Source organism: Mauremys mutica, chromosome 7, assembly GCF_020497125.1.
Source record: "Mauremys mutica isolate MM-2020 ecotype Southern chromosome 7, ASM2049712v1, whole genome shotgun sequence".
In the NCBI taxonomy this organism is placed as follows: Eukaryota; Metazoa; Chordata; order Testudines; family Geoemydidae; genus Mauremys; species Mauremys mutica.
Window position 1 is genome coordinate 74,212,792 of NC_059078.1, and position 26,031 is coordinate 74,238,822.

The 26,031-nt window shown below is 38.6% G+C and overlaps 1 protein-coding gene across 2 annotated transcripts in view; it reads left to right on the forward strand.

Moving 5' to 3' along the window:
- The window catches only part of NRG3 (neuregulin 3), a 935,382-nt gene that overhangs the window by 805,230 nt on the left and 104,121 nt on the right, over positions 1-26,031 (forward strand). For both annotated transcript variants that reach the window (XM_045022796.1, XM_045022797.1), the window contains exon 4: positions 16,329-16,355. In XM_045022796.1, the coding sequence (XP_044878731.1) occupies positions 16,329-16,355 (27 nt within the window). The remainder of the gene's footprint in view (positions 1-16,328; positions 16,356-26,031) is intronic.

Sequence of the window (26,031 nt, forward strand, 5' to 3'; positions counted from 1 at the left end):
ATAATCAGGTATGTCAGTGGCTGATTTGGACCAGTATAATGCTATATAGCTCTCTGAGCAAGCCTGTATTATGAGCTGTAATTGATGGGAGGTTTCAATTCTGTAATGTATGTTTGTTTGTTTGTTTGTTTGTTTAGTTTTAATGATGAGGAAAAAAGGCAAGTGATCATCCTTGCAGTGGTTGTAACGTGTTGAAAAGTAAATAGGAACTAAGCCAAAAGGCATTTTACTGTATCACATTTATCAACTTATGCAACTATTACATAATTTATATTTCTGAGTGAGTGGTGAAAGGCCGCCTGCAGTTCTGTCCTTTATATATCACTTACCATCTAAATATAGGTTTGTTAGAAAGAAAAATTACTGGATGCAAATACTTAAAATAATTTGCCATTGGCTTTAGCTAAGTGAACTATTTGCATTCTGTAATCTAATTCACATGTACCAATGGGAAAACGCATATCTTTAGAATATACAGTATTTGATTTTAGCTGTACGATGATGATGATTTTTACTTGGTCCATCTTAACTAGTCTCTGCAATTCCCCCCACCCAACACACACACATTTCATCTAGGTTTCTATCGTTCCTATGACAATATCATCAGACACACTTCTCTTGGGGGGAAACAGCCCGCTGAACAGCTTAGAATTTAGCTTGCTATAGACCACATTCTTAGCTGGTATAAATCAGAATTGCACCATTGGCTTCATTGCAGCTATGCTGACTTACACCAACTGATGGTTTGGGCCTCTGTTTTTAAAATATAGCCTGTTGTTTAAACAGGATGCTGTGAATTTGAGTCTTGTAAAATTGGTCAATTAAATAAAAATTTCAGTTTTCTGACAGAACATCTTTTAAATAGTATGTCCTGATTTGTTTCTGCTCTGTTTCTGATGTTCCTGTGACAATCTTTTTGGCAAGGGAAAGTTGACTGACTAATATCCCAATTGTGGAAAGATTTTGTGTGCGTGCTTAATTTTCTGCAAATGAGTTTGCTCCATTGAGTGTAAAGGGACTACTCATGTGCATAAACGTACTCATATGGATGCTTGCAGTGTGAGTTCGTAATTGAGTGCACAGGGAACATTGAAACACAAAGTGCTGTCAAATTATTATGATTATTATTATGATTATTATTATTTACTTGTATTGCCATAACCTAGGAGCTCTAGTCATTCACCAGGACCTCATTGTGCTAAGTGTTCTACAAACATGGAACAAAAAGACAGTTCACGACACAAAGAGCTTACAATCCAAATATAAGACAAGAGACACAGACAGATACAGAGAGACATGGGAATACAAGAAAACAATGAGCCAGTATTGGCCAGCATGACATTCAGTGGTCTCTCCATACTAGCAGCCTAACTGCTGTTAAGTTCTCTGTAAGCATCATGAAAAAGAGAAGTTATAAAGAGGGATTTAGAAGGATAATGCATTAGCTTTGCAGATGTTTAGAGGGAGCTCCTCCCAAGAGCGAGGGGCAGCATGGGAGAAAGCACAAAGATGCTTGTTTGAAAATATAATAAGTGGGTGATGGAGGCTGGCATCATTAGCCAATCAGAGGTGGGAGATGACAGTGATGATTATGTTATGTCAGAAGATTCATTGGCTGTGATTAGGTGAGGTTAAGAAGGCTATTAGTCGTTGGACAAATGGAAAAAAAGCATAGGAGCAGATGGGTCCCTGCTCAATTGTATAAGCTGTTGGTAAATCTAATACTTGATTGTAAGGTCTTTGGGGTAGGAACTGTCTTTTTGTTACATGTGTCTACAGTTCCTAGCACAATGAGATACTGGTCCATGACTGGGGCCTCTCGATGCTAATGCAATAGAAATAATAATAGAGCTGTTGTTGCAAATACTGAATGAAGCCAAAACCCAAGAAGACCTACCAGAGATAAGAAGAGTGGACTCAGTAATGATACTGAATAAGGAAGGAAGTTTTCATTTGTTCTGCCAATTATAAACCAATATAGTTAATATGCCGAGACTGCAAAATCTCAGGGAAAATCTTGGCATCCCGGTTAGAAAAATGCCTGCTTTATTAGATGAATATTGATGAGTGGGGTTTAATTTGAAAGAAGCTTTCAGCAAAGGCTATTGAATTCCGTAAATCAAGCTAGTAAACTAGATGCACCATTTGCTGCATGCTCAGGTGCAAGAGAAGGATCTGATCACATAAAGTGGTCACATTTGTTTTAAGTTTTTGGTAGATACATTTAGAAAGCGCTTCAACATCTGTGTGAAGCTTGTTATATAATGAACCACGTGCAGTGGTATGGCTCAATGGTTGGTACATGGACGGCTTCAATTTTGGATAATGCACTTGCCAGTTAGTTCATTTTCATCCAATTCTGTTTGTGTAAACTGAAACTATTGGCAATTAAAATTCAAGAGCATCTTTAAATTGCGTGGATTCAGATGAAGCATGGCATGGAGCCAAACCTTGATGGTCTTGCTCAGTCCTTACTCATGCGGACAAGTTTGTGACCATTTCTGGGTATCACATATGAAATAAATCAGAAGTAATATGTTTCCATGTTCTCTTCTTTCACAGTGTCCAGAAAAAAAAAAGATACCTAATCTTAAGGATTTTGGCCTGCATGCAGGAAAGCTCTTAAGCACATGCTTAGCTTTTATCATGTGAAAAGTTCCATTCGCTAACTTCAGTGGGACTATATACATATTAAAAATGAAGTACAAGCACAAGTGCTGTGCTAAATCAAGAACTATTACACAAAATCTAGAGTGATTTAGTTTATTTTGGTGCATGTATATATATATACAGTAGAACACTTGAGTTACGGACACCAGAGTTACGAACTTGAGCGGTCAACAACACACCTCATTTGGAACCAGAAGTACACAATCAGATGGCAGCAGAGACCAAAAAAAAAAAAAAGGCAGATACAGTACAGTGCTGTGTTAAAAATAAACTACTAAAACAATTAAGGGAAAGTTAAAAAAAGACTTGACAAGGTAAGAAAACTGTTTCTGTGCTTGTTTTGTTTAAATTAATATGGTTACAATAGCATTTTTCTTCTGCAGAGTAAAGTTTCAAAGCTGTATTAAGTCAATGTTCAGCTGTAAAGTTTTGAAAGAACCATAACGTTTGTTTAGAGTTGTGAACATTTCAGAGTTCCGAACAACATCCACAGAGCCGGCAACCTGCGGGGCGGCTGGAGCGGTGAAGCAAAAAAACCCCAAAAAACCCTGCAGGGCGGCCAGAGGCAGGGTGCAAACTTTCGGCTAGCGGGACTCCCTGCGCTGCAGACGTGCCCCAGGCAGTGGAGTGCGTGCCCCAGCTAGCAGGAGGGAGCGGGGGGGGAGAGAGAGAAGGGGCATCCTTCAGCCAGGGCGCTCACCACTCGGCCCCTCCCGCCGCGCCACCTGCCGGGAAGGTTCCACACCGCTCTGGTCAGCAGGGAGGGAAGGACGCGGGCTGCCAGGCTTGTGGCAGACCCGGCACCAGCTGGGGCAGACGGAGCGCACAGGGCGCTCCCCTCCTCTGCGCCGCCGCCCCCTACAGGGCAGCTAGAGCGGCGAACAAAAAAAATAAAAATAAAAAAGGGCGGCCGTGCCGCCCTAGGACTGGACGGAATGCCGCCCCTTAGAATCTGCCTCCCCAAACATGAGCTTGCTTGGCTGGTGCCTGGAGCCGGCCCTGAACGTCTATTCCCGAGGTGTTCAGAACGCTAAGGTTCTACTATACATAAATACACACACAAATAGTTAATAGCATAGGGCCAAATTCTGTACTGATTTGCAATCCTAAACACTTCAGTGACAGTTACTTGGGTATAAGTCAAGGGTAGATCTGGCCATTAAAGGTCAACACAGCAGCCACAATAAATTACTTATTAGCCTTGCTACCTGTAGAGATAACATAATGGTATTAAATTTAGGTGATTTATTTGAGGCATCCTTTCAGGATGGAGGAAAGGCAAGATTATCCTGGTTGAAATTGCAGGCACCAGATGGTGCAGTTGTTTGTATTTCTAGTTTACATAATTCTCTGAAGAGTGGAACATTATTATTTATTTTCACAGATAATCTTTCAGTTCTGGTGGCAGAGCAAAGCAGTGCCACAAGCAAGTTCTGCTTTGTCATCCAAAGGGAAAGAAAATCAATAGTTTATTCCATTCTTCAGCACTGTATGTTATTTATACCTCATAAGAACAGTTTTTGTTGGACGTTTGTCAAATGTGAAGTGTTCCTTTGGCACTGGATCGATGGTGTTTAGGGACTCCATCTTGCAGCTATGCCAGGGTCACCCCTTAGGGCACTACAAACAGCTTTGCTTGCAAAGCAAATCCAGCTGAAATTTTCTCCCCTTTACCAATTTTTCTTACAAAAGTGGCGAAAAGAACAATTAACCTTTTGATGGTATCTTCAATCTAATTTTGTGGTTTTGAGGATTCCTGCACAATATAGAAAAATAGAATCCTTAGAAATGTTGGGCTGGAAGGGACCTAACGAGGTTATCTAGTCCACCTCCTAACCCCACCCTCCACGCCCCCAGTGCTGAGTCAGGACCAAGACCATTCCTGCCAGGTGTTTGTCTAACCTGTTCTTAAAAACATTCAATGACAGGAATTCCACAACCTCCTTTGGTAACCTATTCCAATACTTAATTATCCTAAAGGTTTTTCTTAACCTTTAACCTAAATCTCCCTTGCTGCAGATTAAGCCAATTACTTCTTATCCTATTATCAGTGGCCATAAAAACAGCACATCTGAGATGCCGTAGATGTGATCACTAGTGACTGTTCCAAAAAAATGAAATGAAATACAAGGTTTACACATTACAGTGAAAATGGTCCAGTGTGTGATGTCTAAATTTAGGCCCCTAAAAAAATGGCCTGATTTTCAACAGCATGCTAAGTGCCCCTAGCTATGCCACTGATTTCACCAGAAGCCACTTGAAAAATCAGTCAATTTCTGTAACAGGCAAAGTGTGGATTTAGGACCCTAAGTTTAGGAACTTATTTTTCAAAATCTTGTATTATGAAATTTTGATTGAAAGTAAGAATAGCTCTACCTGTTTACCCACTGAAAGGTGTTTTTTTTTTAAAAATCAGATTTCAAAACACCTTTAATTGGTTTACACTGAAAGCACACCAAATTTTGAATGGTTTGATATGAAACGGCTATTTTTAAAAAAATGGATGAATAATGAAAAGTTTGTTTTACAAAATGACCAAGCACAGCAGGAAGGATATTTGGATATACATTCTTTTTGTCACTTTTATATGGATTGAATGACATACGGGAAACAGGTAAGCTAGCTTTCTGATGTACATAGTGTAATTTAGAGCAGTCTGGGAGATCCTGATGCTATCTAAACCCCTTCTGCCACCTGAGAGGTACAAAGAGGTCAGTAACATCAGGGAATCTGACTCTTGGTAACTTTATGTTCAGAGAACCATATACAGTAGAGAAAGGGTAAAAGTTTACAGATAGTTATGTAGTCCCTCCTAAGACATAGTACAATTATTCCTTATTATATTTCTTGTTCTTTGTCTTGTCCAGTTTTAACTGTCTCAAATAATATTTCCACCAGTTCTTTGAGTGGTAATCTTCTGAATCTCTAAAAATTTTACTGTGCCTCTTAAATAACCTGGATACAAGAAAAAAAATAGCATGTACTGGAAATGTAAAAAGGCAAAAGTGTTCCTTGCTGATGGGCTACGGTGGACGGGATAGGGAACAAAACCAATCAAAATCTCTCAAAATGGTTGAGTGGCTTAATGGGTTAATCCTGATAACGGGATAGCTCAGTGGTTTGAGCATTAGCTTGCTAAATCCAGAGTTGTGAGCTCAATCCTTGAGGGGGCCATTTAGGGATCTGGGGCAAAAATCTATCTTGGGATTTGTCCTGCTTTGAGCAGGGGGTTGGACTAGATGACCTTCTGAGGTCCCTTCCAACCCTGATATTCTATGACTTTGGGGAGGGGAGGAAGCTTGGACAATGAGACTCCCTACTGAAATAGAGAAATATCCTTGTCCCAAAACACCCTGGGCTCTATTTAAATCAACAGATACCAATCTGGGTTCAAAAAGCCAGTTGCTTTGGTGTAGATATATAACTTGTCATATTGCTAAACATCATTAAATATACTAACAGGGTGAACACTATCTAATACTAACCATCATAAACCATAATGGAAAAAGAAATAGAAAATACTCTTGTAAATTGCCAGGAAAAGATGCTGTTCTTATCCAAGCACCTGTGAATTCTTATTCACTTGAGTCTGAGACAGGTTAGACAGGGACTATATCTATAAAATAAACTTCACCTTCTTCCTTCCTGCCACATATGGCTAGAGCATTTTAGCTGCCCCAGTGTAATTCACCACAGATTTGTGATCACATTTCCTCCACCTAGGGCAATTTAACTAATCCTATGAGTTAGTTGGTGGGATTCATTGGAGAGGAAAGTACATTGCTCTAGCACTGAGAGTTGTCTCCTCTTTGCCAAAGTCAGCCTAACCTTAGAACAGATTATAATGGCCACAGCAGCCCCTGGAGAGTATTTTCTATTCTAGTTCTGTCTTTTATTGGACAGTGCCATTTAGAGATGTACTTTATATTCTCATTTACTTGGTGGATTAGGGGGCAGCTGGGATAATAAACCCTCTCTTTTGAATTGGGGAAAGTATCATTTCAATATGACTGTCAGGAAAAAAGCTCTGCAACTCAGATATAGTGTCACATTTTCTCTTCAAGGTAGTAATAAATTAATCCATTAGTGAGCCCAAGTGTATCCTCTGTTATGCTCATTAGTAGGTATTCCCAAGTGCCTATGTATTTATAAAGTGTAAATTAAAGCGACTTTAAGACTAGCAACAAATACACACAGTGCAAGGACCATAAAGCACAGCATTTTTCCCACATCAGCAACTATCTGTTTAGAAAGGAACACGTAACATTAAATATTAAAATGAATAACCTTCCCATCTTAGTAATATGTTAGGTCTTCAGAACATAATGATTCAAAACAGAGCAGAAATCACAATAATAAACTATGATACAGTCACATTATTTAGTTAATGACCCAGTCTTTTGGAGTGATGCATGGACTTCAGCAACATAATATCTGTTGTATACATTTTTTGTTGATTTGAGTCCTTAAAGTAACTACATTATTTGATGGTGAATTACAAAATCATTCCTGTGGATTCCTCTAGATTTATACCAATCTAGGTTAGAATCAGATTAGGTGGATAAAAAAGAATGTTACGAATGTTGAGGGTCTCATGCATTGCAAACCAACAAAGGCTAAGGAATTCAAAGTTGAGTCTGTCAGCTTTCCTTAACTTATATCTCAAGGGGGAGAGAGGGGTAAATATAAATATTTTAAATGGTATTGGGACTCTTTTAATTCCTTTTTCACACATTTGTCCCTGTAATTTTTAGCCTGCAATATGTTTGCATAAAATATTCTACAAATAATGAACTGTTCCATGAACATCCTAATCTCATTGTTGATGGATAACTTGTGAATGAAAAAAATTCCTTGCAAATAGTCCAACCAGTTCTGCTCATGCCATTGTGGGCAGAAATATCTAATGAATGCAATTTTAGCCTGCTATCATTCCATCATTTTACCAGCTCTTTGATTCTTCTTCTCCCTCCCCTCTTTCTCATTTATCTTTTATACCTTTCTCTATAGATCAAATGTATATATATATATATATATTATTCTTAGGAAACATAAGCTCTCTAGTATGTCCTTTATTAGTACTGAAACCAAAGAGCAAAGAATGAGGGGACAATAAGACACTGATATAACAGAGCATGAAGAGACACTAGTAACAACATTTAACATAATGTTAAAATAAAAATATACACTTCTAAAATAACCTATTCAGAGTATGATCTCACTGAGAGATGGATCAGGCCCTATTTGCAAATTATAGACCACCCACATTGTTTTAAGTCCTTTCCCTGCATCTTCCCTTTTATTCACCTCACTAAATCCTGGTAACAACACAAAACACCGTCAAAAATCTCTGCAACAATTTATGTGCTCAGTTACACTTATGCATTGAAGTCATTGGATTTTCACAGGTATAACTGAGAACAGGAATTTAGCCCTCTATTTCAAATGTAAAGTCTGTAGAACATCCACAATTCCTGATGATTGTATTAATATTATCCTTGCAAGCATCAGGTGAAATTCTGCTCTTGGTTACAACCATGCTGTAGCATTGACTTTCAAAAAGCCTTTGACAAAGTATCTCACTAGAGACTATTAAGGAAACTAAGTAATCATGGAGAGACAAAGTACTGTCATGGATTAGAAACTGGATAAGAGACAGAAAACAGAGCAGGAATAAATGGTCAGTTTTCAACATGGGAAGTCTTGAAGTCAATGAGACTACTCATGAGCTTAAAGTTAAATATGTGCATAAGTGCTTTGCTTGAACAGGACCTGGGACCAGCATTGTTTAATTTATTTATTAATGAAAGGGGAAGTGAGCAGTTAGGTGGGAAAATTTGCAGATGACACACAGTCATTTAGGTTATTCAAGACTGGAAAAAGTCCAAGGAACTCTAGAGGGACATAACAAAGCCAAGTGAATGAAGAGCATAATGATACAATTCAGTGTTGATAAACATAAAGTAAAGGATAACATAAGAAATAATCTAAACTACTCATAAATGTTGCTGGGTTCTAAAACCAATGTAACCATTCAGGGAGAAGCCCTCAATATCCAGGTGGACTGCACAATGAAAAGGAGCACCCCAGTGAAACCTGCACATGGGAGACCTAAGGGATGAAATCTCTATGAAAAATCCCCTCACAGAGATGTTTACACATGTTTCTGTCAGGAAGAAGGGGATTGAGAAAAAGTCTGCTGGGCTCCCAGGGAATCCATGGGATGCCTGCACCCAAAGCTGCATTGTCTAGAGTAGGGGGGTGAGGGTTGAGATTGTAAATTGCCATTCCTCTCTCTTTCGTGCCCTTTTTTACCCCCTCCCTCAGTATGGACTCTCAAAAAATACTCTGTAGCTTCCACAGGGTGGGTAGGTGGGTGCGGGTGTAGTTAAGTGCCCTCCTTCCATGTGGGAGGGGAGAGTTCTATGTAAAAAGGGAAGAATTTTCCAGGCCACTGAAATGAATACAATGGTTAACATTTTCCAAACCATCTGAAGGACTTACAAGTCTAAGTGCTATTGAAATTCTATGAGATTTAGGCACTTAGAAAATGGGACTTAGGAACATCACATGGAGGCTTTTGAAAAAGTTACCCAATATTATTATAATACATATATGCCTCATCTGGAATACTGTGTTCATTCGTGCTCAATCTTTTGCTAAAATGACATGGCACCGAACTAAAAAAGGACACAGGGACACTTTGAAAAGAATGGGACATTTATTGCAGCACAGTATTTACCATTCATATGGTATTGTCAATATTCCCCATACTGGAAATTAGACAAACCTACAATGTTGCTGTATATTTAATTGTGGGTGGTAAATGTCTGGTAGCAAAGTAATAACACATCTATACTCTCCTGCGTACATGCAATCATTTTGCAGCAGCCAGGTATTTCATAAGAAATATGTTTCCTTTCAGGCATTCTAAAAGTTCTTCAAAAGCAGGAAATGTTGGCATTAATTTAAATAAATTGACAATTCAAGGAGCTAACAACATTTTCCAAAAAAGGACCCACTCTGAGAGGAAATCACAGCATTGTCATTATTGCCTTTGATATCTGCTATTGCATTTTTTGTAAAATTGTGCTATGAATGCTTTGGCTGCTGTGAAGAGAGAGTAAGATGCCAATATGAATGCAGGGGCCATTATCTCTTAAGTTGCAAATTAATTTTGATCATTAATATTTTATAGAGTATGTCTGTGTTGCATTGCAGCTGAAGATTGATTTCAAGATGTGAGGAATGTCTCCCTGGTAGGATCATCTACCCACCAGAGAGAAAGTGCTGACACTCTGTGTGCACATGTGCGCACGCACACCACTTTGTATCCATAATGGTGGTGTATCACACTACTTACATACTTACTATTATGTAAGACTTATCTTTTGGCTCATAATCAGATGCTCTAGGTTGTTTACCAAATGAACATGTTATTTATAAAATGAAATTAAATGATACCCTTATGTTCACTTCTGTTTTCTGGAACTTGGCTTTTTTCTCTTGTGTTCCATGGATGCAGAGAATGAAGAATATTCAGAATAGTTTACAATTGTGCATTTGGTTATTTTGTGACTGAAAGAGCAGAGACTCCAACCCTCACTTGCCCTCCTCCGTCCCTCACTCTGATTTTAGTCCCTTTCTGCATTTCGCTTTGTTGTGTGATATCTGAATTTAGAATGTAAGCTCTTGGAGGCCAACACAGAGGGCCAGCTTCCCTACCACCTCCCACCTTGTTGTCATTTACAGCTATGCAAAGTGGGTGAAGAATGCTTCCAAAACAGAATAGTAGCATTCCTTCCTTCCCTCCCAACCCCAGCCCTTGCCTCCTTGTACAGGAGTAAAAGACCACAAAAAGAGTAGAGCAGTGGAGAATGAGGTTTTGTGACTCCGCTAATTCTTATGATGTGCCCAGCACACTTTGAGTGCTCAGAAATGATAAATACAAATACTATTTACTTTCTAAAGGTCAGATTGGCCCTTGTCTATCATGGCCTCATAAGGAACAGGCAGGAGTAAGGACTCCCAGACATGTTGCATGTTCTGTGTTAGGGCTGCCTGGAGCAGTCATGATATTTGGTGGAGTGCTAAGATTGCTCCTCAGATGTTATTCCCTCCCAAGGGTAAAACTGGGTGAGGAGGGGCAGGAAATAGGTGGAGTCATGGCTCTACCTCCCATGACCGGCTGGCTGGCTATGTAGAAGGGAAGGGAATATGCTGCACCTCATAGAGGGGTCTCACAAAATTGATCCTTCCTCATCAAATATGGGGAGAGCCCCTTACTATGGTCTGCGTGGTAAAAGCCCAATCCAAGCCTAGGTTCCCATTGTGAAAGGGCCCCTCAACGTGTAAATTACATTTCCCTGATTCTTTGCCCTGGTCAAAGCACAAGTAAGAGCTGCCTGGGAGTGACAACTGACGATGGCTGGGGATTGCCAGAGCTCATTATGTTCTAGCTACTGCCTCCGTCATGCCTCTCCATCCCTCTAATATGCCCCATGGTATCGGTTGGTTACACTTCTGTACATATGCTGGGGTCTCCCACAGGGTATTCCCAGCAGAGGATTTAAGGAAAGTTTCCACTTCCTTATATCACATGAGACTCTAGTCCTATGTTTGCTCAAAGTTAGACAATACAGTATATGGACTTTATTTCAGTAGAGTCAGTATTTGCTCTGAGCTTTTCAAAAGAGCTTTTTTGTCCTCTCTTGTGTCTATTCCAAACAAAGCCAACCTGGGAAACATCCATTTTATCTTTTTTGTCCTGGTATTGGCAACTACACCTCTTTTCCTCTAGAATGTAAAAATGCTACTGGGTGACCAATGGGACTGATTGGTTTACTGAATGACTGCTAAGATTCCTGAACTCATAGCCATCTAATATTTTATTTCATATCAAAACCACAGACTGCACTCTCTAGTAAACACCACTGCTGCTGCTGCTGCATTGATATTAAGGAAAATAAGTCCTTAATGTTAGCTGTTGGAGGAGACTTTGTATAAAGTCAAATTCCTGTATAATGAGTCTTAGAGGGAAGAAGTGTGTGTGCATTGTGGGGTGGGGGGATCTGGTTATATTCAGACTTATGTAAATTGCAGCCTAGCTTCTCTTATCTGCTTGTGAAGATTTATGATGGACAAAGAAACCCTTCAAGGCCCAGTAGTCAGGAGATTCTGATACTATTTACTAATTCAGGAGTGTATGGCTGCTGCTGCTATCAAGGGGGTTAGTAAAATGGGGCCCCTTTAAATCATTAATCCTGAAATGTAAACAGAGTGATTATGTTAGAGTATTCAAGAAATATCCTTGAAAAAATTATTGTAAATGCTAAAATATATCCCAATAGGGGATATGAATGTTTCTGCATTCATACTTTAAAAAAAAAGGGAACACTTGATTTATAGACAGAAAAAATACAAATAAAAATTGGTGCATTGCAGAAGCATTTCAGCATTGCTTCTGTGATGTCTAGCAGCCTCCTAGGTCAATTCAAAACATGTAGTCCTTAGGGCTATATCAGCTATCATCTACAGCAGTTCTCACTTCAGATAGCAGTTAGAATTAGTCTGGGTATCAACTAACCTGCCCTGAATGACTTATCTGAATAAATATCCAGACAATTCTAGTTCTCTGTGCCTAATTTACCCATTTACAGAAAGTGGTAACAATGATTTTAAAGAGGCTATCAAGTGACATAATAATCATCCTAAAGAAAGGACTTGAATCCTATGCTTACATCTTGGGGAAGGGGAGAGGGAAGAGGGATTCATCAAATATTCCAGTGTGGGTAGAACATCATATGTGCATTGAGTCAGCAAGAGGTTTGTTTTATATGTTCTTTGGGGCTTTTTTTCATACCCAGATACCTTCTTCTAATTTCTTGTAGAACTAGGAATAAGAATATCATTTGGCACCTGGGATATTGGTCTGTGAATGCTTATTTCAGATAGACTCCTTTTCATCATAATCTGTAGAAAAAAGCTTTGTCAGCAGTATATAATGCCAGTAGCTGATGTTGCTTTTTAGGCATATGGGATATATAAAATGCCACTACCTAACATTTCTCCACCCCTGTTTCCCATCCCTCAGAAACACCACTAAAAGTTAGTGATTTCATTGCATTTTGAAGTAGCCTAAATAATTATTATAATAGCTTTCTACTGATCTATAGAGAGCCTCTCACAATGTTAGAAAAATCTCTCTACCTCTTCATGGAAGGGTGGATATATCACATGCACTTTTTAGAGAAAAGCATACCAGCAGACTCTTGAAGGAGACCGCAGATTGCTGATGAAAAACATTGGGTTTTTTTATGCGATATGTTTGACCCAGTTTGGGAAAGATAATTTTTTATCAACTGTTGTGCTATAGACTTAAAGACAATATGTCTTGATCTTTCTTTATAACTGAATATTCTTAGTCCCTTGGAGACCAGACTAGAGCGTTTGATCGCCACTATAATTTTTTAAAGTAAGCAGATGATGGCTTAATAAATATCTTTATTTAATTTACAGTGTTTAAGGAAGAACATAAAATAAACATTGTGTGATTTGCAGACAAATAATATATGCAAATTGTGTATGTACACATGTAATATCACATAATTAAACCTGAAAATTTTGGAAGGAAACTAATCTTATTTCTATGAATATAATATGTGCTGAGATTACTATCCACTCATATAGTTTATGATCCCATATGTATTCATACATTTATACTTTTGAACATAATATACCCTATCTGAATGTGATGTGAATGGCAATATATAGCATTATAAAATATAAGATGCATATATGCATGTGTGACCTATGTATGTCATGCCAATAATGAAAGAAAAATGTTTGGGATTATCTGCATAAACCATCTGTGGATTCACTAATTCTGAGTAATGTATCCATCCCAAACTCATTCTGATAAGACTATGCCACATGACACTATCCAACGTTCTTTCTCCTAGCTATACTACATAACACTATCCGGTGTTCTTTCTTTATAAAATGTTTGTTGTGCATTTTGCATAACCATACTTGTTCTCTGTAGCAGATACCGTAAAGAAGATATGATCATAAATGAATTCAGCAAACTGGAGTCTGACAAATTTTCCAAGTAGCAGTGTAGCAAAACTAGCAGTTTCCAACTATACATAAAAAATGATGGAGTCTAAATTAGCTGTTACCACTCAAGAAAGAGATCTTGGAGTTATTGTGACTAGTTCTCTGAAAACATCCACTCAATGTGCAGTGGCAGTCAAAAAAGCAAACAGAATGTTTGGAATCATTAAGAAAGGGATAGATAATAAGACAGAAAATATCATACTGCCTCTATGTAAATCCATGGAACACCCATATCTTGAATACTGTGTGCAGATGTGATCATCCCATCCCAAAAAGATATATTGGAATTGGAAAAGGTTCAGAAAAGGGCAACAAAATGATTAGGGGGATGGAATGGCTCCCGTATGAGTAGAGATTAATAAGACTGGGTCTTTTCAGCTTGGAAAAGTGACGGCTAAGGAGGGATATGATTGAGGTCTATAAAATCATGACTGGTGTGTAAATAAGGAAGTGTTATTTATTCCTCCTCCTAACACAAGAACTAGGGTTGACCAAATGAAATTACTAGGCAGCAGGTTTAAAACAAACAAAAGGAAGTATTTCTTCACACAACACACAGTCAACCTGTGGAACTCTTTGGCAGAGGATGTCATGAATGCCAAGACTATAACAGGGTTGAAAAAATATCTAGATAAATTCATGGAGCATAGGTCCATCAACAGGTATTAGCCAGGATGGGCAGGGATGGTGTCCCTAGCCTCTATTTGCCAGAAGCTGGGAATGGGCAACAGGGAATGGATCACGTGATGATTACCTGTTCTGTTCTTTCCCTCTGAGGCACCTGGCATTGGCCACTGTCAGAAGATGGGATACTGGGCTAGATGGATTTTTGGTCTGACCTAGTATGGCCGTTCTTATGTTCTTAGTGTGGTGGATGATTGGGTCCCTGGTTTTTCAGTAAGCACCATGTGATTTCACATCGCATTCAAAGATATGGAATCTGGCATTGATGTGACAGAGACATGGCTGAACTTAGCTGGTTTTGCTTTTGGAAAAAAAACCTGTGCTTGACTTCATTGTGTATAAACACTTCAAGATCAGATTCTTAACAGTGTTCAGTTCCTCCTTGTGCTACTGATATTTATTTTTAGTTAAATGTGAAAGTTCAGTATATCCAGAACCTTTTAAAAGTACCCTACTAAACATATCTGAGAGAGATTTGAAAGCTCACAGAATACCCAGTATTTTTATTCATGATGTTCTGTATATTGCTGCTGTCACTCTGGATAGTATAGAAAGAAAACACAATGCACAGTTAACTGGCTTAAAGGCCAAGGCCACTACTTTAACTGAAGTACAGTAACGCATATTGCAGCTCTACCTGGCACAAGCAGTCCCTGTAGGAATCAGAGTCTGAGCGCATCCAGCATGTGCTCTGGATCCAAGATGTAATCTCCAAGCACAACTCCCAAGCCATATATAGCTAAATCCTGAGCCTGTGAGCAAGTTTCATCCTAATTCATTTTAGGATTGTGAATGCAATTATTTTTAATTCCATTTTTCCTACATATTGTACTTGCTAAACTACCAACCTTGCCAAATACCCAGTGGGTCTCTCTGTATTGTGATTATTTGCATATACATGAAAAGAAGCAGACAGCAGTTAAAATATCTTCCTTTCACATCTCCAGGAGAAGGATGGTGAGATGATTTTCCAGCAGCCTGTATTATCTCTGTGCATATTTATAGCACATTGTTGTCTAGAAGTGGTCAATTTTTTTCCATCAAACTGTCTTTTGCTGGAAATTTGAGTTGTAAACAAAATCAAATTTTGTATGAAAAGGGCGTGCTTTCTGCAGAGAATTGCTAGTTTTCATAAAAATAAAACAAACCAACTAAACAGACAAAAAAAATAACCTGAAAACCTCCAAATCAAAAAATGTTTAGGCCAAAACCTAAAAACATTTGGGTTTGGACAAAAATGTTCAGCCTTTGCTATTTCAATGACAAGTTGAAATTTTCCATTGGGGGAAAAAAATCTCTACAACTGGGAGTTGCACATGTGTAGTAACTGAAAACATGACCCTCTTTTTTCTCCTTTTTGTTTTATTTAATCCTAAATATGCTTTTTGGAGATTAACTTTAGATACCCAGTTTTGAAACTGTTGGCCAAAGCTTTCTGGGTCTGATTTCCTGTTGCTCTGCACCTAGTATAGTCATTTATATCACCATAAAATGAAAGTAAATTATTACCACATCAGAATGGTAGCATTTTAAACCTATTTTGCCAAGTATAAAAGAAACTATAATGAACAAAACTGTGCCACTTCGTCACCACATTCATTTGCTTGAATGTTGTAGTTCCATCCCCTTCTGTCTAGATCCTCCTCTCTTTAGATTGTAAACCCTAATTGTCAGAGATTGTCCCTTTTCTGTATCTGTACAGCAACCAGAACACTGGGCCCATGCTCCCATTGGGGGCCCTAGGATGTTAGCATAATATAAACATTTAATGATGATGATTTGTGTGTTATTTGGGCCCAATTCTGACATTTTCTTGTCTGTCTTTGTTTTTCTTTTCCATGCTTTCCTCGGTATAGCAGATCACTTAGGAATTGAATTCATGGGTAAGTTTTCACTTTTCTTCCTTTTACTTACTAATGGTGATCTTTTGGTAGTAAGTTCATTACCAGTTGAAGCCAGTGGAGAGGCTGTCATTGACTTCAATGGGCTTTGGAGTGGTCACTCAGGGCCAGATTTTTAAGGATATTAATGTACCTACAGGGGTTTTTAAAAGCACCTGGGTGCCTAGCACTCATTGATTTCAATGGTTGTTAGGCTCCTAGATGCTTTTGAAAATCCTTCTAACATCTACTGAAATCCAAGAGTGTTAGGCACTAAGATGCCTTTGAAAATTCAGCTAGGCACCTGAATCCCTTTAAAATCTGGCCCTACGTGTTTACATTTGCAACACGAGTTAGATTTGTTTATTAAATTTTGGATTATCTCACAATCTCAGCCTCATGCTCCCTGAGTATTGTGGGGGTTAAAAATTCCAAGTTCCCATATTTTATTTCTGTGTACTCTAGCACAACATAGTGTGGAAAATAATATTCTGTATCATGGCAATGGAGAAGATAATGCTGTGTATAAGATGTTAGGCATTGGAAAAGATTCAGTAGTAACATATTTGTCTTGCTGAAAGAGTACTGTAAAATGTTAAAATGCTTTTAAACTTGATGTTTTATATAGAATTAATGTAATAAAATGGTAAAATTTAACTGAGGCTGAAACAGGCTATTGATATTTCAGGAAGATAGTCTGAAGAGAAATAATAAGTTAGCTATTAACTTTATTTTTTGGACAAAACCCTTTATTCAAAGTAGGGGGAAATTTTGAATCGTGGAAATCACTACACACAGGTTTAGAAACCGAAAGAAATACATCCTTTTGACTCAGATGCTTAACCTGTAAGAGAGCCACCAGCCTGCGGGAGTGCTGAGTTTACCCAGTCAAAGCCCCACCTGACAGCTGGTGTTCAGCAGATAGCACAGACACTTTCTTTAAGAATCTCAGGCAAATCCTTAGCAGAGTTAGAGAACAAACTCATCATTTGTGCAAGGCATTTTGCCTAAACCAGTATGTTAAGGTTGCTAAAATCTGAAATGCAAACTTTATACAGTATTCCTTAACCAATCTGTCTCTTGCTCAGATTATGCAGCTATGCCTTCAGTTTGTCTTGCTCTAGATTCATATTAAAAGTAACATGAAACAAAATATTGTTTTGACATAATCATGCAGGAGCTTTATTTAAAACACACGCACGCATGCACGAACCACACAAAAAAAACCCAGTCCAGATAGCAGTAAACACAGGATTTGGAGATTCAGAAGGGCTTTAAGATAAAATTTGGCCACTGCTTTCACTTTGTTATTTAATTATCTCATGATTTGGAACTTATATCAAGACACATTCCTATTATTTAAAATCAGAAATTTATTTAAGCAGTGACAGGAGGTAAGTTTATTTTTAAAAGAATTTGTTTATATTTTTACATCTACATGTCAGTAATTAATAAAACTCCATATTGATAAACTGACAAAAGAAGGGCCCTGCCCAGCAAATGCTATCTCGGGTGAGCAGCCCTGCTCATGTTAGTGCTGTCGCTTTCACCTGCATAAGGGTTTTCAGGATCCGGCCACACAGGGGGAAAATGTAACTATTTCAAGTCTTCTCAGTTTTTTCACGCCTTCTAAACACCTTAACCAATTTAGAAGAGACTTAAGCAAAGGTAACTTAGTATTTAATCAGGTCACAGAAAGGCACAATGTGACCCTATAAAAATCAAGAAACTCAGAGTGTTGGATGAAACTCAGGGCTCAGTTCCTTATTGCACCTGAGCAGAACTAAGGCACAGTAGAGAGTGGGATCTGATAGGCCGATAACTGCAAGTCTAGTCCCAACATAAGTTAAACTACAGGGGAAGGGGTGTTAACTTCAGAAGACCTTCTGTTTGCAGAGAGTCAGGTGTGGTGGAATCTTGCTCTTCCACACCTTATCTGCTACTATCTCCTCACTGACATACTTTCTCCACATCCCCTGCCTCCTCTCCTTGCCCTTGAAACACCTGTCCAATCCTAACCCTTAATCAGGGTGATGGATCACCAACATGGGGAGGGGTGGTAGAGATGATGTAGGACATAGAGACACACCTTCTCCAGCTTTTCATAAAGGTGATTCCAGGGGAAATCTCCAGCTCGTGTGGGCCCACTGTGCTTTGTATAAGCAGTGCTAAGGGAACTTAAAGGACCAGAGAATCCAGCATTCTGTTCTTAACTCATTCCCTCCCAGAGTAACAGATTCCTTGAGCCATATAAGCAAGAAAGCATGAGTGAAGCATTATATATATATATGTATTCTTATAATATGGTTTGCAACTCATGATTATTAATCTATAAAGACTGGTGGTTCAGTTCATTCAAATAAAATTTGGATGCTTAAGAGCCCAGTGGAATTAATAGAAGTATCTCCACTGATCAGTGGAGATACATAACTGGACATTGGTCCTTGTGGTGCATTGCACTCATCTCTTCCCAGTCCGGGTCTTCTTTGTGTATGTGAGTTCAGGCACTCTGGCTCCTTTAAAATTGGAGTAGTGGGACACATGACTAGGAGCAAGCAGGTGATCTACAAGAAGCAAGATATGAGGCATCCTGCCTGAAGAGGCAGGGGCAGTAGGCAGGACACTCAGCGAGAGGCAAGCTCTAGTGTGGTCTTTCCATAGTACACTGGTTACCAAAGGGGAAAAGCATATCCTCTTCCTATACATCCAGCAAAAGCTGGGAAAGACTCACGTGGTTAAGACTGAGTATGTTGAGCTTATTTGCTTTTGTTTTAGAACTTGTGTTTGAAACCAGCTGATGAGTTTTCCCACTGGCTTACAGGGTGTTGGAATAGGTCCTAACTGTGTCTAAATCATCCAGACCTTAAACTGGAAATCTTACGAGACAGGTTTTCTCATAAGACTTTGTGATAAATGAAGTGGGGGCAGTAGCTCCCTTTTATGTACACCCAGGCAGCCAGTAGCTATAAAATCCCTCTTAGTAGCTGTTCTCTAATTATTCTACCTGTAAAGAGTTACAAAGTCTCACTCCCTTTTAGTAGCTGTTCTCTAATTGCTCTACCTCCAAAGGGTTAAAAATTCTCACTGCTTTGCATAGATAAAAGGAAGTGAGTGGGCACCTGGACAAAAGAGCTAATGGGAGGGCTAGAACTTTTTAAACTTGGAAAAAGACTCCCTTTTTGTCTGTCTGTTGTTGTTCTCCTGGGGAGAGGTGGACAGGGCAGCAGCCATGCTGTAAGACGCTTGGGCCAGGTATGAAAAAATCATCAGTAGCGTACCTAGAAACTACTCATTTAAAAACCCAGATATGTAAGTAGATCAGGAAATGTCTAGGAAGACGCAAATAGGTTTATCTCTTTTATTTCATTATGGCTTGTGGATTCCTCTGTGCTAACCCCAGGTGCTTTTGTTTTGCTTGTAACCTTCAAACTGGACCTCAAGAAAGCTATTCTTTGTGCTTAATTCTTGTAGTGGCTCTTTTAAAATCTAGCAATAGCCTAAGTTCCCAGATGTATTTTCTTTCTTTTTCTTATTAATAAAATTTACCTTTTTTTTAGGAACAGAATTTTTGTGTTTTAGGAGGCTTTGTGCACATGTTGTTTAATTAGCTGATGGCAACAGCTGATTTCCTTTGTTTTTCTTTCTCAGCTCTTCCCCGGTGGAGAGGGGGGAGAGGAAGGGCTTGAGGGTACCCCAAAGGAAGGAATTCCAAAGTGCACCTTCCTGGGCTCTCAAAGGGGTTCTGCACTTGGGTGGTGGCAACATCTACCAATCCAAGGTCAAAGAAAAACTCTAACCTTGGGAGTTTAATACAAGCCTGCAGTGGCAAGTATTAATTTTTAGAGTCCTCGCGGGCCCTCACCTTCTGCACTTGAAGTGCCAGAGTCGGGAATTAGCCTTGAGAGACTTAATGTGGTTCCAGTCAGCATAGAACCAGGAATTTCAAAGTGCATGCAAGAAAAGTAAAATATTTTTAGAAAGGTTGCCTACGTTTTTATAGTTCTTTATTTATAAAGTAAAAACAATTTTACAAATCTTTACCATAAGTATATAAAATACAGTATTAATCATTATAAAAAGGAACTTTCTATTTTATTTGCAGTGACGTGTGCTTGATACAGAAGTGAAGTGTAAAACCTTGACTCAGTCATTCGAAGCTTTTTGTGCACGTTTAACTTCATTACTGGAAGAAGAAACCAATTTAATCAGTGCAATTGGTTCCATTAGTAAAGTTAAACATCTACATAAGTCTTTGCAGCATTCAGGCTTCACTGTAAAATCCTTCCTACATAATCCAAGACACATCATTTCTGGGTATTCTTTGTGTGTGTGAGTACAGGCATATTAGGGACCTAGCTCTTTGATCTTCAACTCCATAGAAAGATTTATTTCTAAAGTTTCTTTGTATTTAAGAGGAAATATTAGTACTGCCAGCTGTGTGAACATTTTCACTGCTATAGCAAAACTTTCACACTTGACATCTTCGCTGTGATTTAGTAAAAATGGTGGTGTGGGAGGCTGGAAAAGGTGTGATTTTACTTTATTAATACCATTTCATGAGAATTTATCCAGAAAGTCACAAAAATGATGCCACATAAAGGACGCCAGGTGAAATTTCTCACTGTGTTACAATTTTGAGAATGGTTTAATAATTTTGCCACTAATCTGTCATAAAATGAAATTTGAGATTTGTACACGACATTAATAGTGACCCAATAATGAGAGAAGCAACAATAAGCAAGAGCATGACAGGGAAAGTTGGTTTGCATGAGAGGTAAAGATCAAGTCTCATTTTTGGTATTAGCTATTGTGTTTTCTAGATGATATTACCTGTACAGATATGCTGAATGTTTGAATGGCTGGACTTCAGCAATGTTGCTGGCTTCACTTTGCAGGGCTAATATCATTGCACATAATTTTAGAATCAGGAGAAATCGTTGTTTAAAAATTGTTTAAATGAGGAAAAATATATTTAACAACCTTGACGTATTCCTTTACATTTTCACAGTAGAAACAAAATTCTGTTCCTGCATGCACACATGTGCAGCTTCTATTAAATTCAATGGAAGCCATGTGAGCACAAGAGAATAGAGGTTCGGGCTTTGAAAATGGGCACTTTTGTACTGTGATCAGAAATACCAGTTTTTGTGAAACTCCAAATGATGATGAAATGCTTTATGCTCCTCTAACACTTAAAAAGTGGAAATATGGTCTTGTGATTGAGACACTGGACTGGGACTTGAGATCTAGATTCAATTCCCAACTCTGCTACAGACTTCATGTATGGCCTTGGCCAAGTCAAATAATCTCTGTGTGCCTCAATTCCACATCTGTAAAGATGGATAATAATATTGCCTTTCTCTTATCGTTTGTCTGACTTGTCTATTTAGATTGCCAGCTCTTTGGGACAGATGCTGTCTCTTACCAGGTGTTTGCACAGTGCATAGCACAATGGTGATCTGATCTCAGTTGGGGTCTCTGGCGGTGCTACAGTAATACAAGTATATAGTAATAATCTTCCATATGAGGCTCTCAAAGCACCTAGAAAGGGTACCAAATAAATTTTCTAGCTCTTCTGCAGGTAGGAGGGCTGGTAAGCAAAGATTAACATGATGAACCACAAACAATTTTGATCAAAATATAGTCTGCATATGTAAATTACATAAAGTGTTCATGTCGGAGAAGGGTGGTTTTTTTTTTGTTTTGTTTTGTTTTTTGGTCAGTAGGATATAAAGTGGTAGATGAATGTTGGTGCTCAGAGAGCAGGTATCATTCATCTAATAACAAACCTTAGAGGTTCATTAATAGTACTGAGTAAGAGTGGAATACGGGTATCGTAATCTTATAATTGTTACATAATACAAATTTAAAATATGGAAGTGAACCAAAGATTCTCTCACAGGAACAACAGGAGACTGACTGCTAATGGAAACAGACTCATACAGTTGTTTATTCCCACCGTTGGTAATACAATAAGTTACAGTGGGCTACAAAATCAAGATCTTCAGAAATAAACAACATACTGAGCCACAGTAATCTGCATTGGTGATTGTGATGTCCTATATAGGGACTAATAGGGTAGAGCCAAACTAAGGTGTTCATGCTCTTGATCATATTGTACAGGAGAAAAGGACAAAAGGAAACAGCAGTGAATTAACGAATCCCTGCAGAGGCAAAGAGAAAGCCAACCACTGCTGGAAATGCTGTATGACGACCATAACTAATGTCCCATCGTGCAGAGAAGAAAAATTAAGGACAAAGGATGGAGTAGTGGTTGAATGGAGGAACGAATAAGCTGTGACAGGAACCAATAACCCTTTCAACAGTAAGGCCTTAGCACCCAGTGAGAATACCCACATGTCTAGACTCCTCAACTCTTGTTATGCCACAGCAGTACGTGATGGGATACAGAGGTAAAATAAAAAGCCTCATGCAGGGACAAGAAAAAATCCATTGAACTACTGATGAAAACATAGTTGTTATGCAAGAGGAGTCCTCCTGCTAGGGTTGTTAGGAGCCAAGCCAACATCAACTATATAAACGAAAATTATGAAATAATAACAGAAACCTACCCATGTGTAACTGCAAAATAAATATTGCAGCTGCAGAGGAATGTGCAGCAGTATGTATCTGCAAAACCAATTGGCAACTGGCATTTCTAGTCTGTTATGATTACTCCTGATTTACACTGGTGTGAAATGTGAATCAGCCCCAAGAACCATTTAATTAGGGCCTTGTCCAAAGTAAATGTTCTTCTTTAGGGATGATTCACATTTCACACCACTGTAAATCAGGAGTAACTCTATTTAAATTGGTGGAGTTACACCACAGTAAAACCAGAGTGAGGGCAGAATCAGGTTCTTAATTAATCAGGCATAAGAGCTCACAGAAATGAACTAAGCAGAGCAACAAACTAAAATAGGCATAAGATACCACTAAAACTATTCTTTGTGGATCTTCTTGTCATTGTGAATTATGTGTAAAGAATTCCCATTGTTCATATTCTAAGTATTAAAAAAATTGTCCATATCAGAAAAGCTGGTGCTTTCATTTGGTTTCTTTAGCTGACACCTATGTAACAGCATTCTCTGTTTTCAACTCTTCTGATTGTGACAGTGTGTGACCAGTGTTATCATGTGAGTAAGACTTAAGGAATACATGATGTGGTTAGCTAATCTATTCTCTGACCTTGAATTTTATCATCCACTGTAACAGACACATTTTGATTCACAACGCCAATAATAACAGGTTGTATTTGCTGATGGGCAGTATCAGCTAAACTAAAAACTGAATATTTTTGCTGTTTTGTGTAAATAAATAAAAGGCAAAATTTACTGGTTTCAGCACAGCTCGCAATCTATACAGTTTGTTGGCTGGGCTACACACCTGCAGCAAGGTCTTAAAGCAGCAAATAAACAAATAAAAATAAATACCTGGGATAGCATAGAAGGAGACTTTGCTATCATTGAACATTGTTGCCCAGGTTCTCTGCTGGTGTAAGTTGGCATAGCGTTATTGATTTTAGTGGAGTGACACTGATTTACATCAGCTGAGAACCTAGCTGTATGTACTGTAAAGGTAATATATTCCAAGTTCAGATTTTCCTGGATTCCACTTTTTACAAATAAGCATAAAGATCCATTTTTTATAGTAATTTCTTTAGGGCATGAACCATGTTTGCTTCTCTGTTTGTACAGTGTCTATCACATCAGGGCTTTGTGTTGGTTGGTCCACTGAGAACTACAAAAAATATAAATCTTAAATAATTATGTCATCCACAATTGTGAAGTATAACAATTAACACTTTTTATGATACAATTGTATTGATTTTACTAAGTTGCTAAAGAACTAGGACATGACAGAACAAGTTACAAGTTCCAGGAGAAGGAAGAAATCCAACCTTTTATTGAACCATCAAAGTGTGCATCTGTTTAAATTGAATACCCATGTGACAATTGTAAATCTATGCTGCTGTGGTTTACCAACAGCCAGAATATAAGCATGCAGGTCACACCCTGTCTTCTGTTGCCCAGTTACTTCTTGCAGTGACCCCCAGAATCTCCCAGTCATGAATTCCCCAAAACTGTCTGCCTTGCAGTGTCCAGCCTTCACAATGAACACTCACAGAAGTTAAATCTGCTGCTCTTTTAAGGAGTCAGTACACTACAGCTTATTAACTTAACTGGGGTAAACACATCCTTCCCTTCAGACACAGCATTGAGTTGGTTTATAGTAAAAACAAAATGAGTTTTATTAACAGAAGGACACTGGGCAAGTGATACCAGGTAGAAGAAATAAATATAGAAATAATTACAAACAAATAAAAGGAAAACATGCTCCTAAAACTAAAATGTAATCAGCTATCATTCTTGTTGAAGATGATTTCTTTACTTCTCCAGTGTTGATTGTCTGTTCCAGCCAGGATCCACCCTTACAACATCAAAATGTTGGTGTCTTTGATCACTTGAGAGATGGATACCCTAAAGTCTTTCAGCAATTCCTTAAATCCCCAAAGTTTATCTTTGAAGTCCTCCTGGGGGCTCAGCTTTGCTCTGCTTGCTGTGTCCTCCAGGGAGCTGACATCTGTCACTTTTGCAGTCTCCTGTGATTTTACAATGCAAATGATGGTCTTGTAATCTCTGATGCAAATGAATAGTCCATTGTCCAGGTCTCTGGTCACACCTGGCTTGGTTTGCCAGTGAGCCAGAGATATTTGCCTTTCAGTTTGTCTGAAAAAGAAAATACCCATTTCATCTCCTTCATCTGTTTAGTCTCCAAAAGATAATATCAGAGTGTATCCATAATTTCACCCAAACCACTGTTTCAGACATTTCACAGTGATATTAACAATCAGTGTGTTGTTAGCTTTCAACTGACAAGATGACACCCAACTAACTAGGATGACAGCAATGTGTGAGGTGTATTGAGCGGGTCAGGCCCACTGAGTTTCACTGTACCTATGGCATTGGGGTGCTCTGAGATCACAACCATATTGCTCCTTAAGCCTTCTGCTTCCTTACTCAATCCCACCCTATTGTTTGTTACCCTTACTCATTGTGTCTTTTCTAAAATTAGCTCAGAAGCTCTTTGTTGTAGAGACCATGTCTTTCTATGTGCTTTGTGACATGCCCAGATTTTTATGGGTACTTCAAAATAATAAGAACAAATAATAGCGTGCTGAAGCATGGCATGACTTTGGAATTTTAGCCCAAACATGTTCATAAGGGTGGGGTGAGAATTATGTCATTCTCTCCAAAAGCTTCATGCTGAGCAAAATGGCCACCTAGCACCTAGAGAATGAGATTTAAACTGTTGATGGAAGCAGGGGAGGTCTTCAGGGACTGTGAGAAACTGGTGTTAGTGTGTATGGGGATGAGGTGAAAGAGAAGCCCCTGTGGGTTGAATGATAAACAACACAGATTGCATCAGGCTAAGTCTACAAACTGTTTAAACTAGTGTTCAGGGCTGACGCCCGATTTGGGGAAAATGTTGTCCTGTGTGTGACTTGCGACCTGTTGTGAGTCTTTTGTTCAGAATTACCCTCTCTATTTGTCTCTGTGTTGTTTTTTCAGTTTGTTTCCATTTTCCCAACAAATTATCTTCAATTACCTTAAAGTGCTTGTGAAGAACAAGAAAGGGATTTACACTGTATTTAGTGTAGGTGGATTATGATCATATA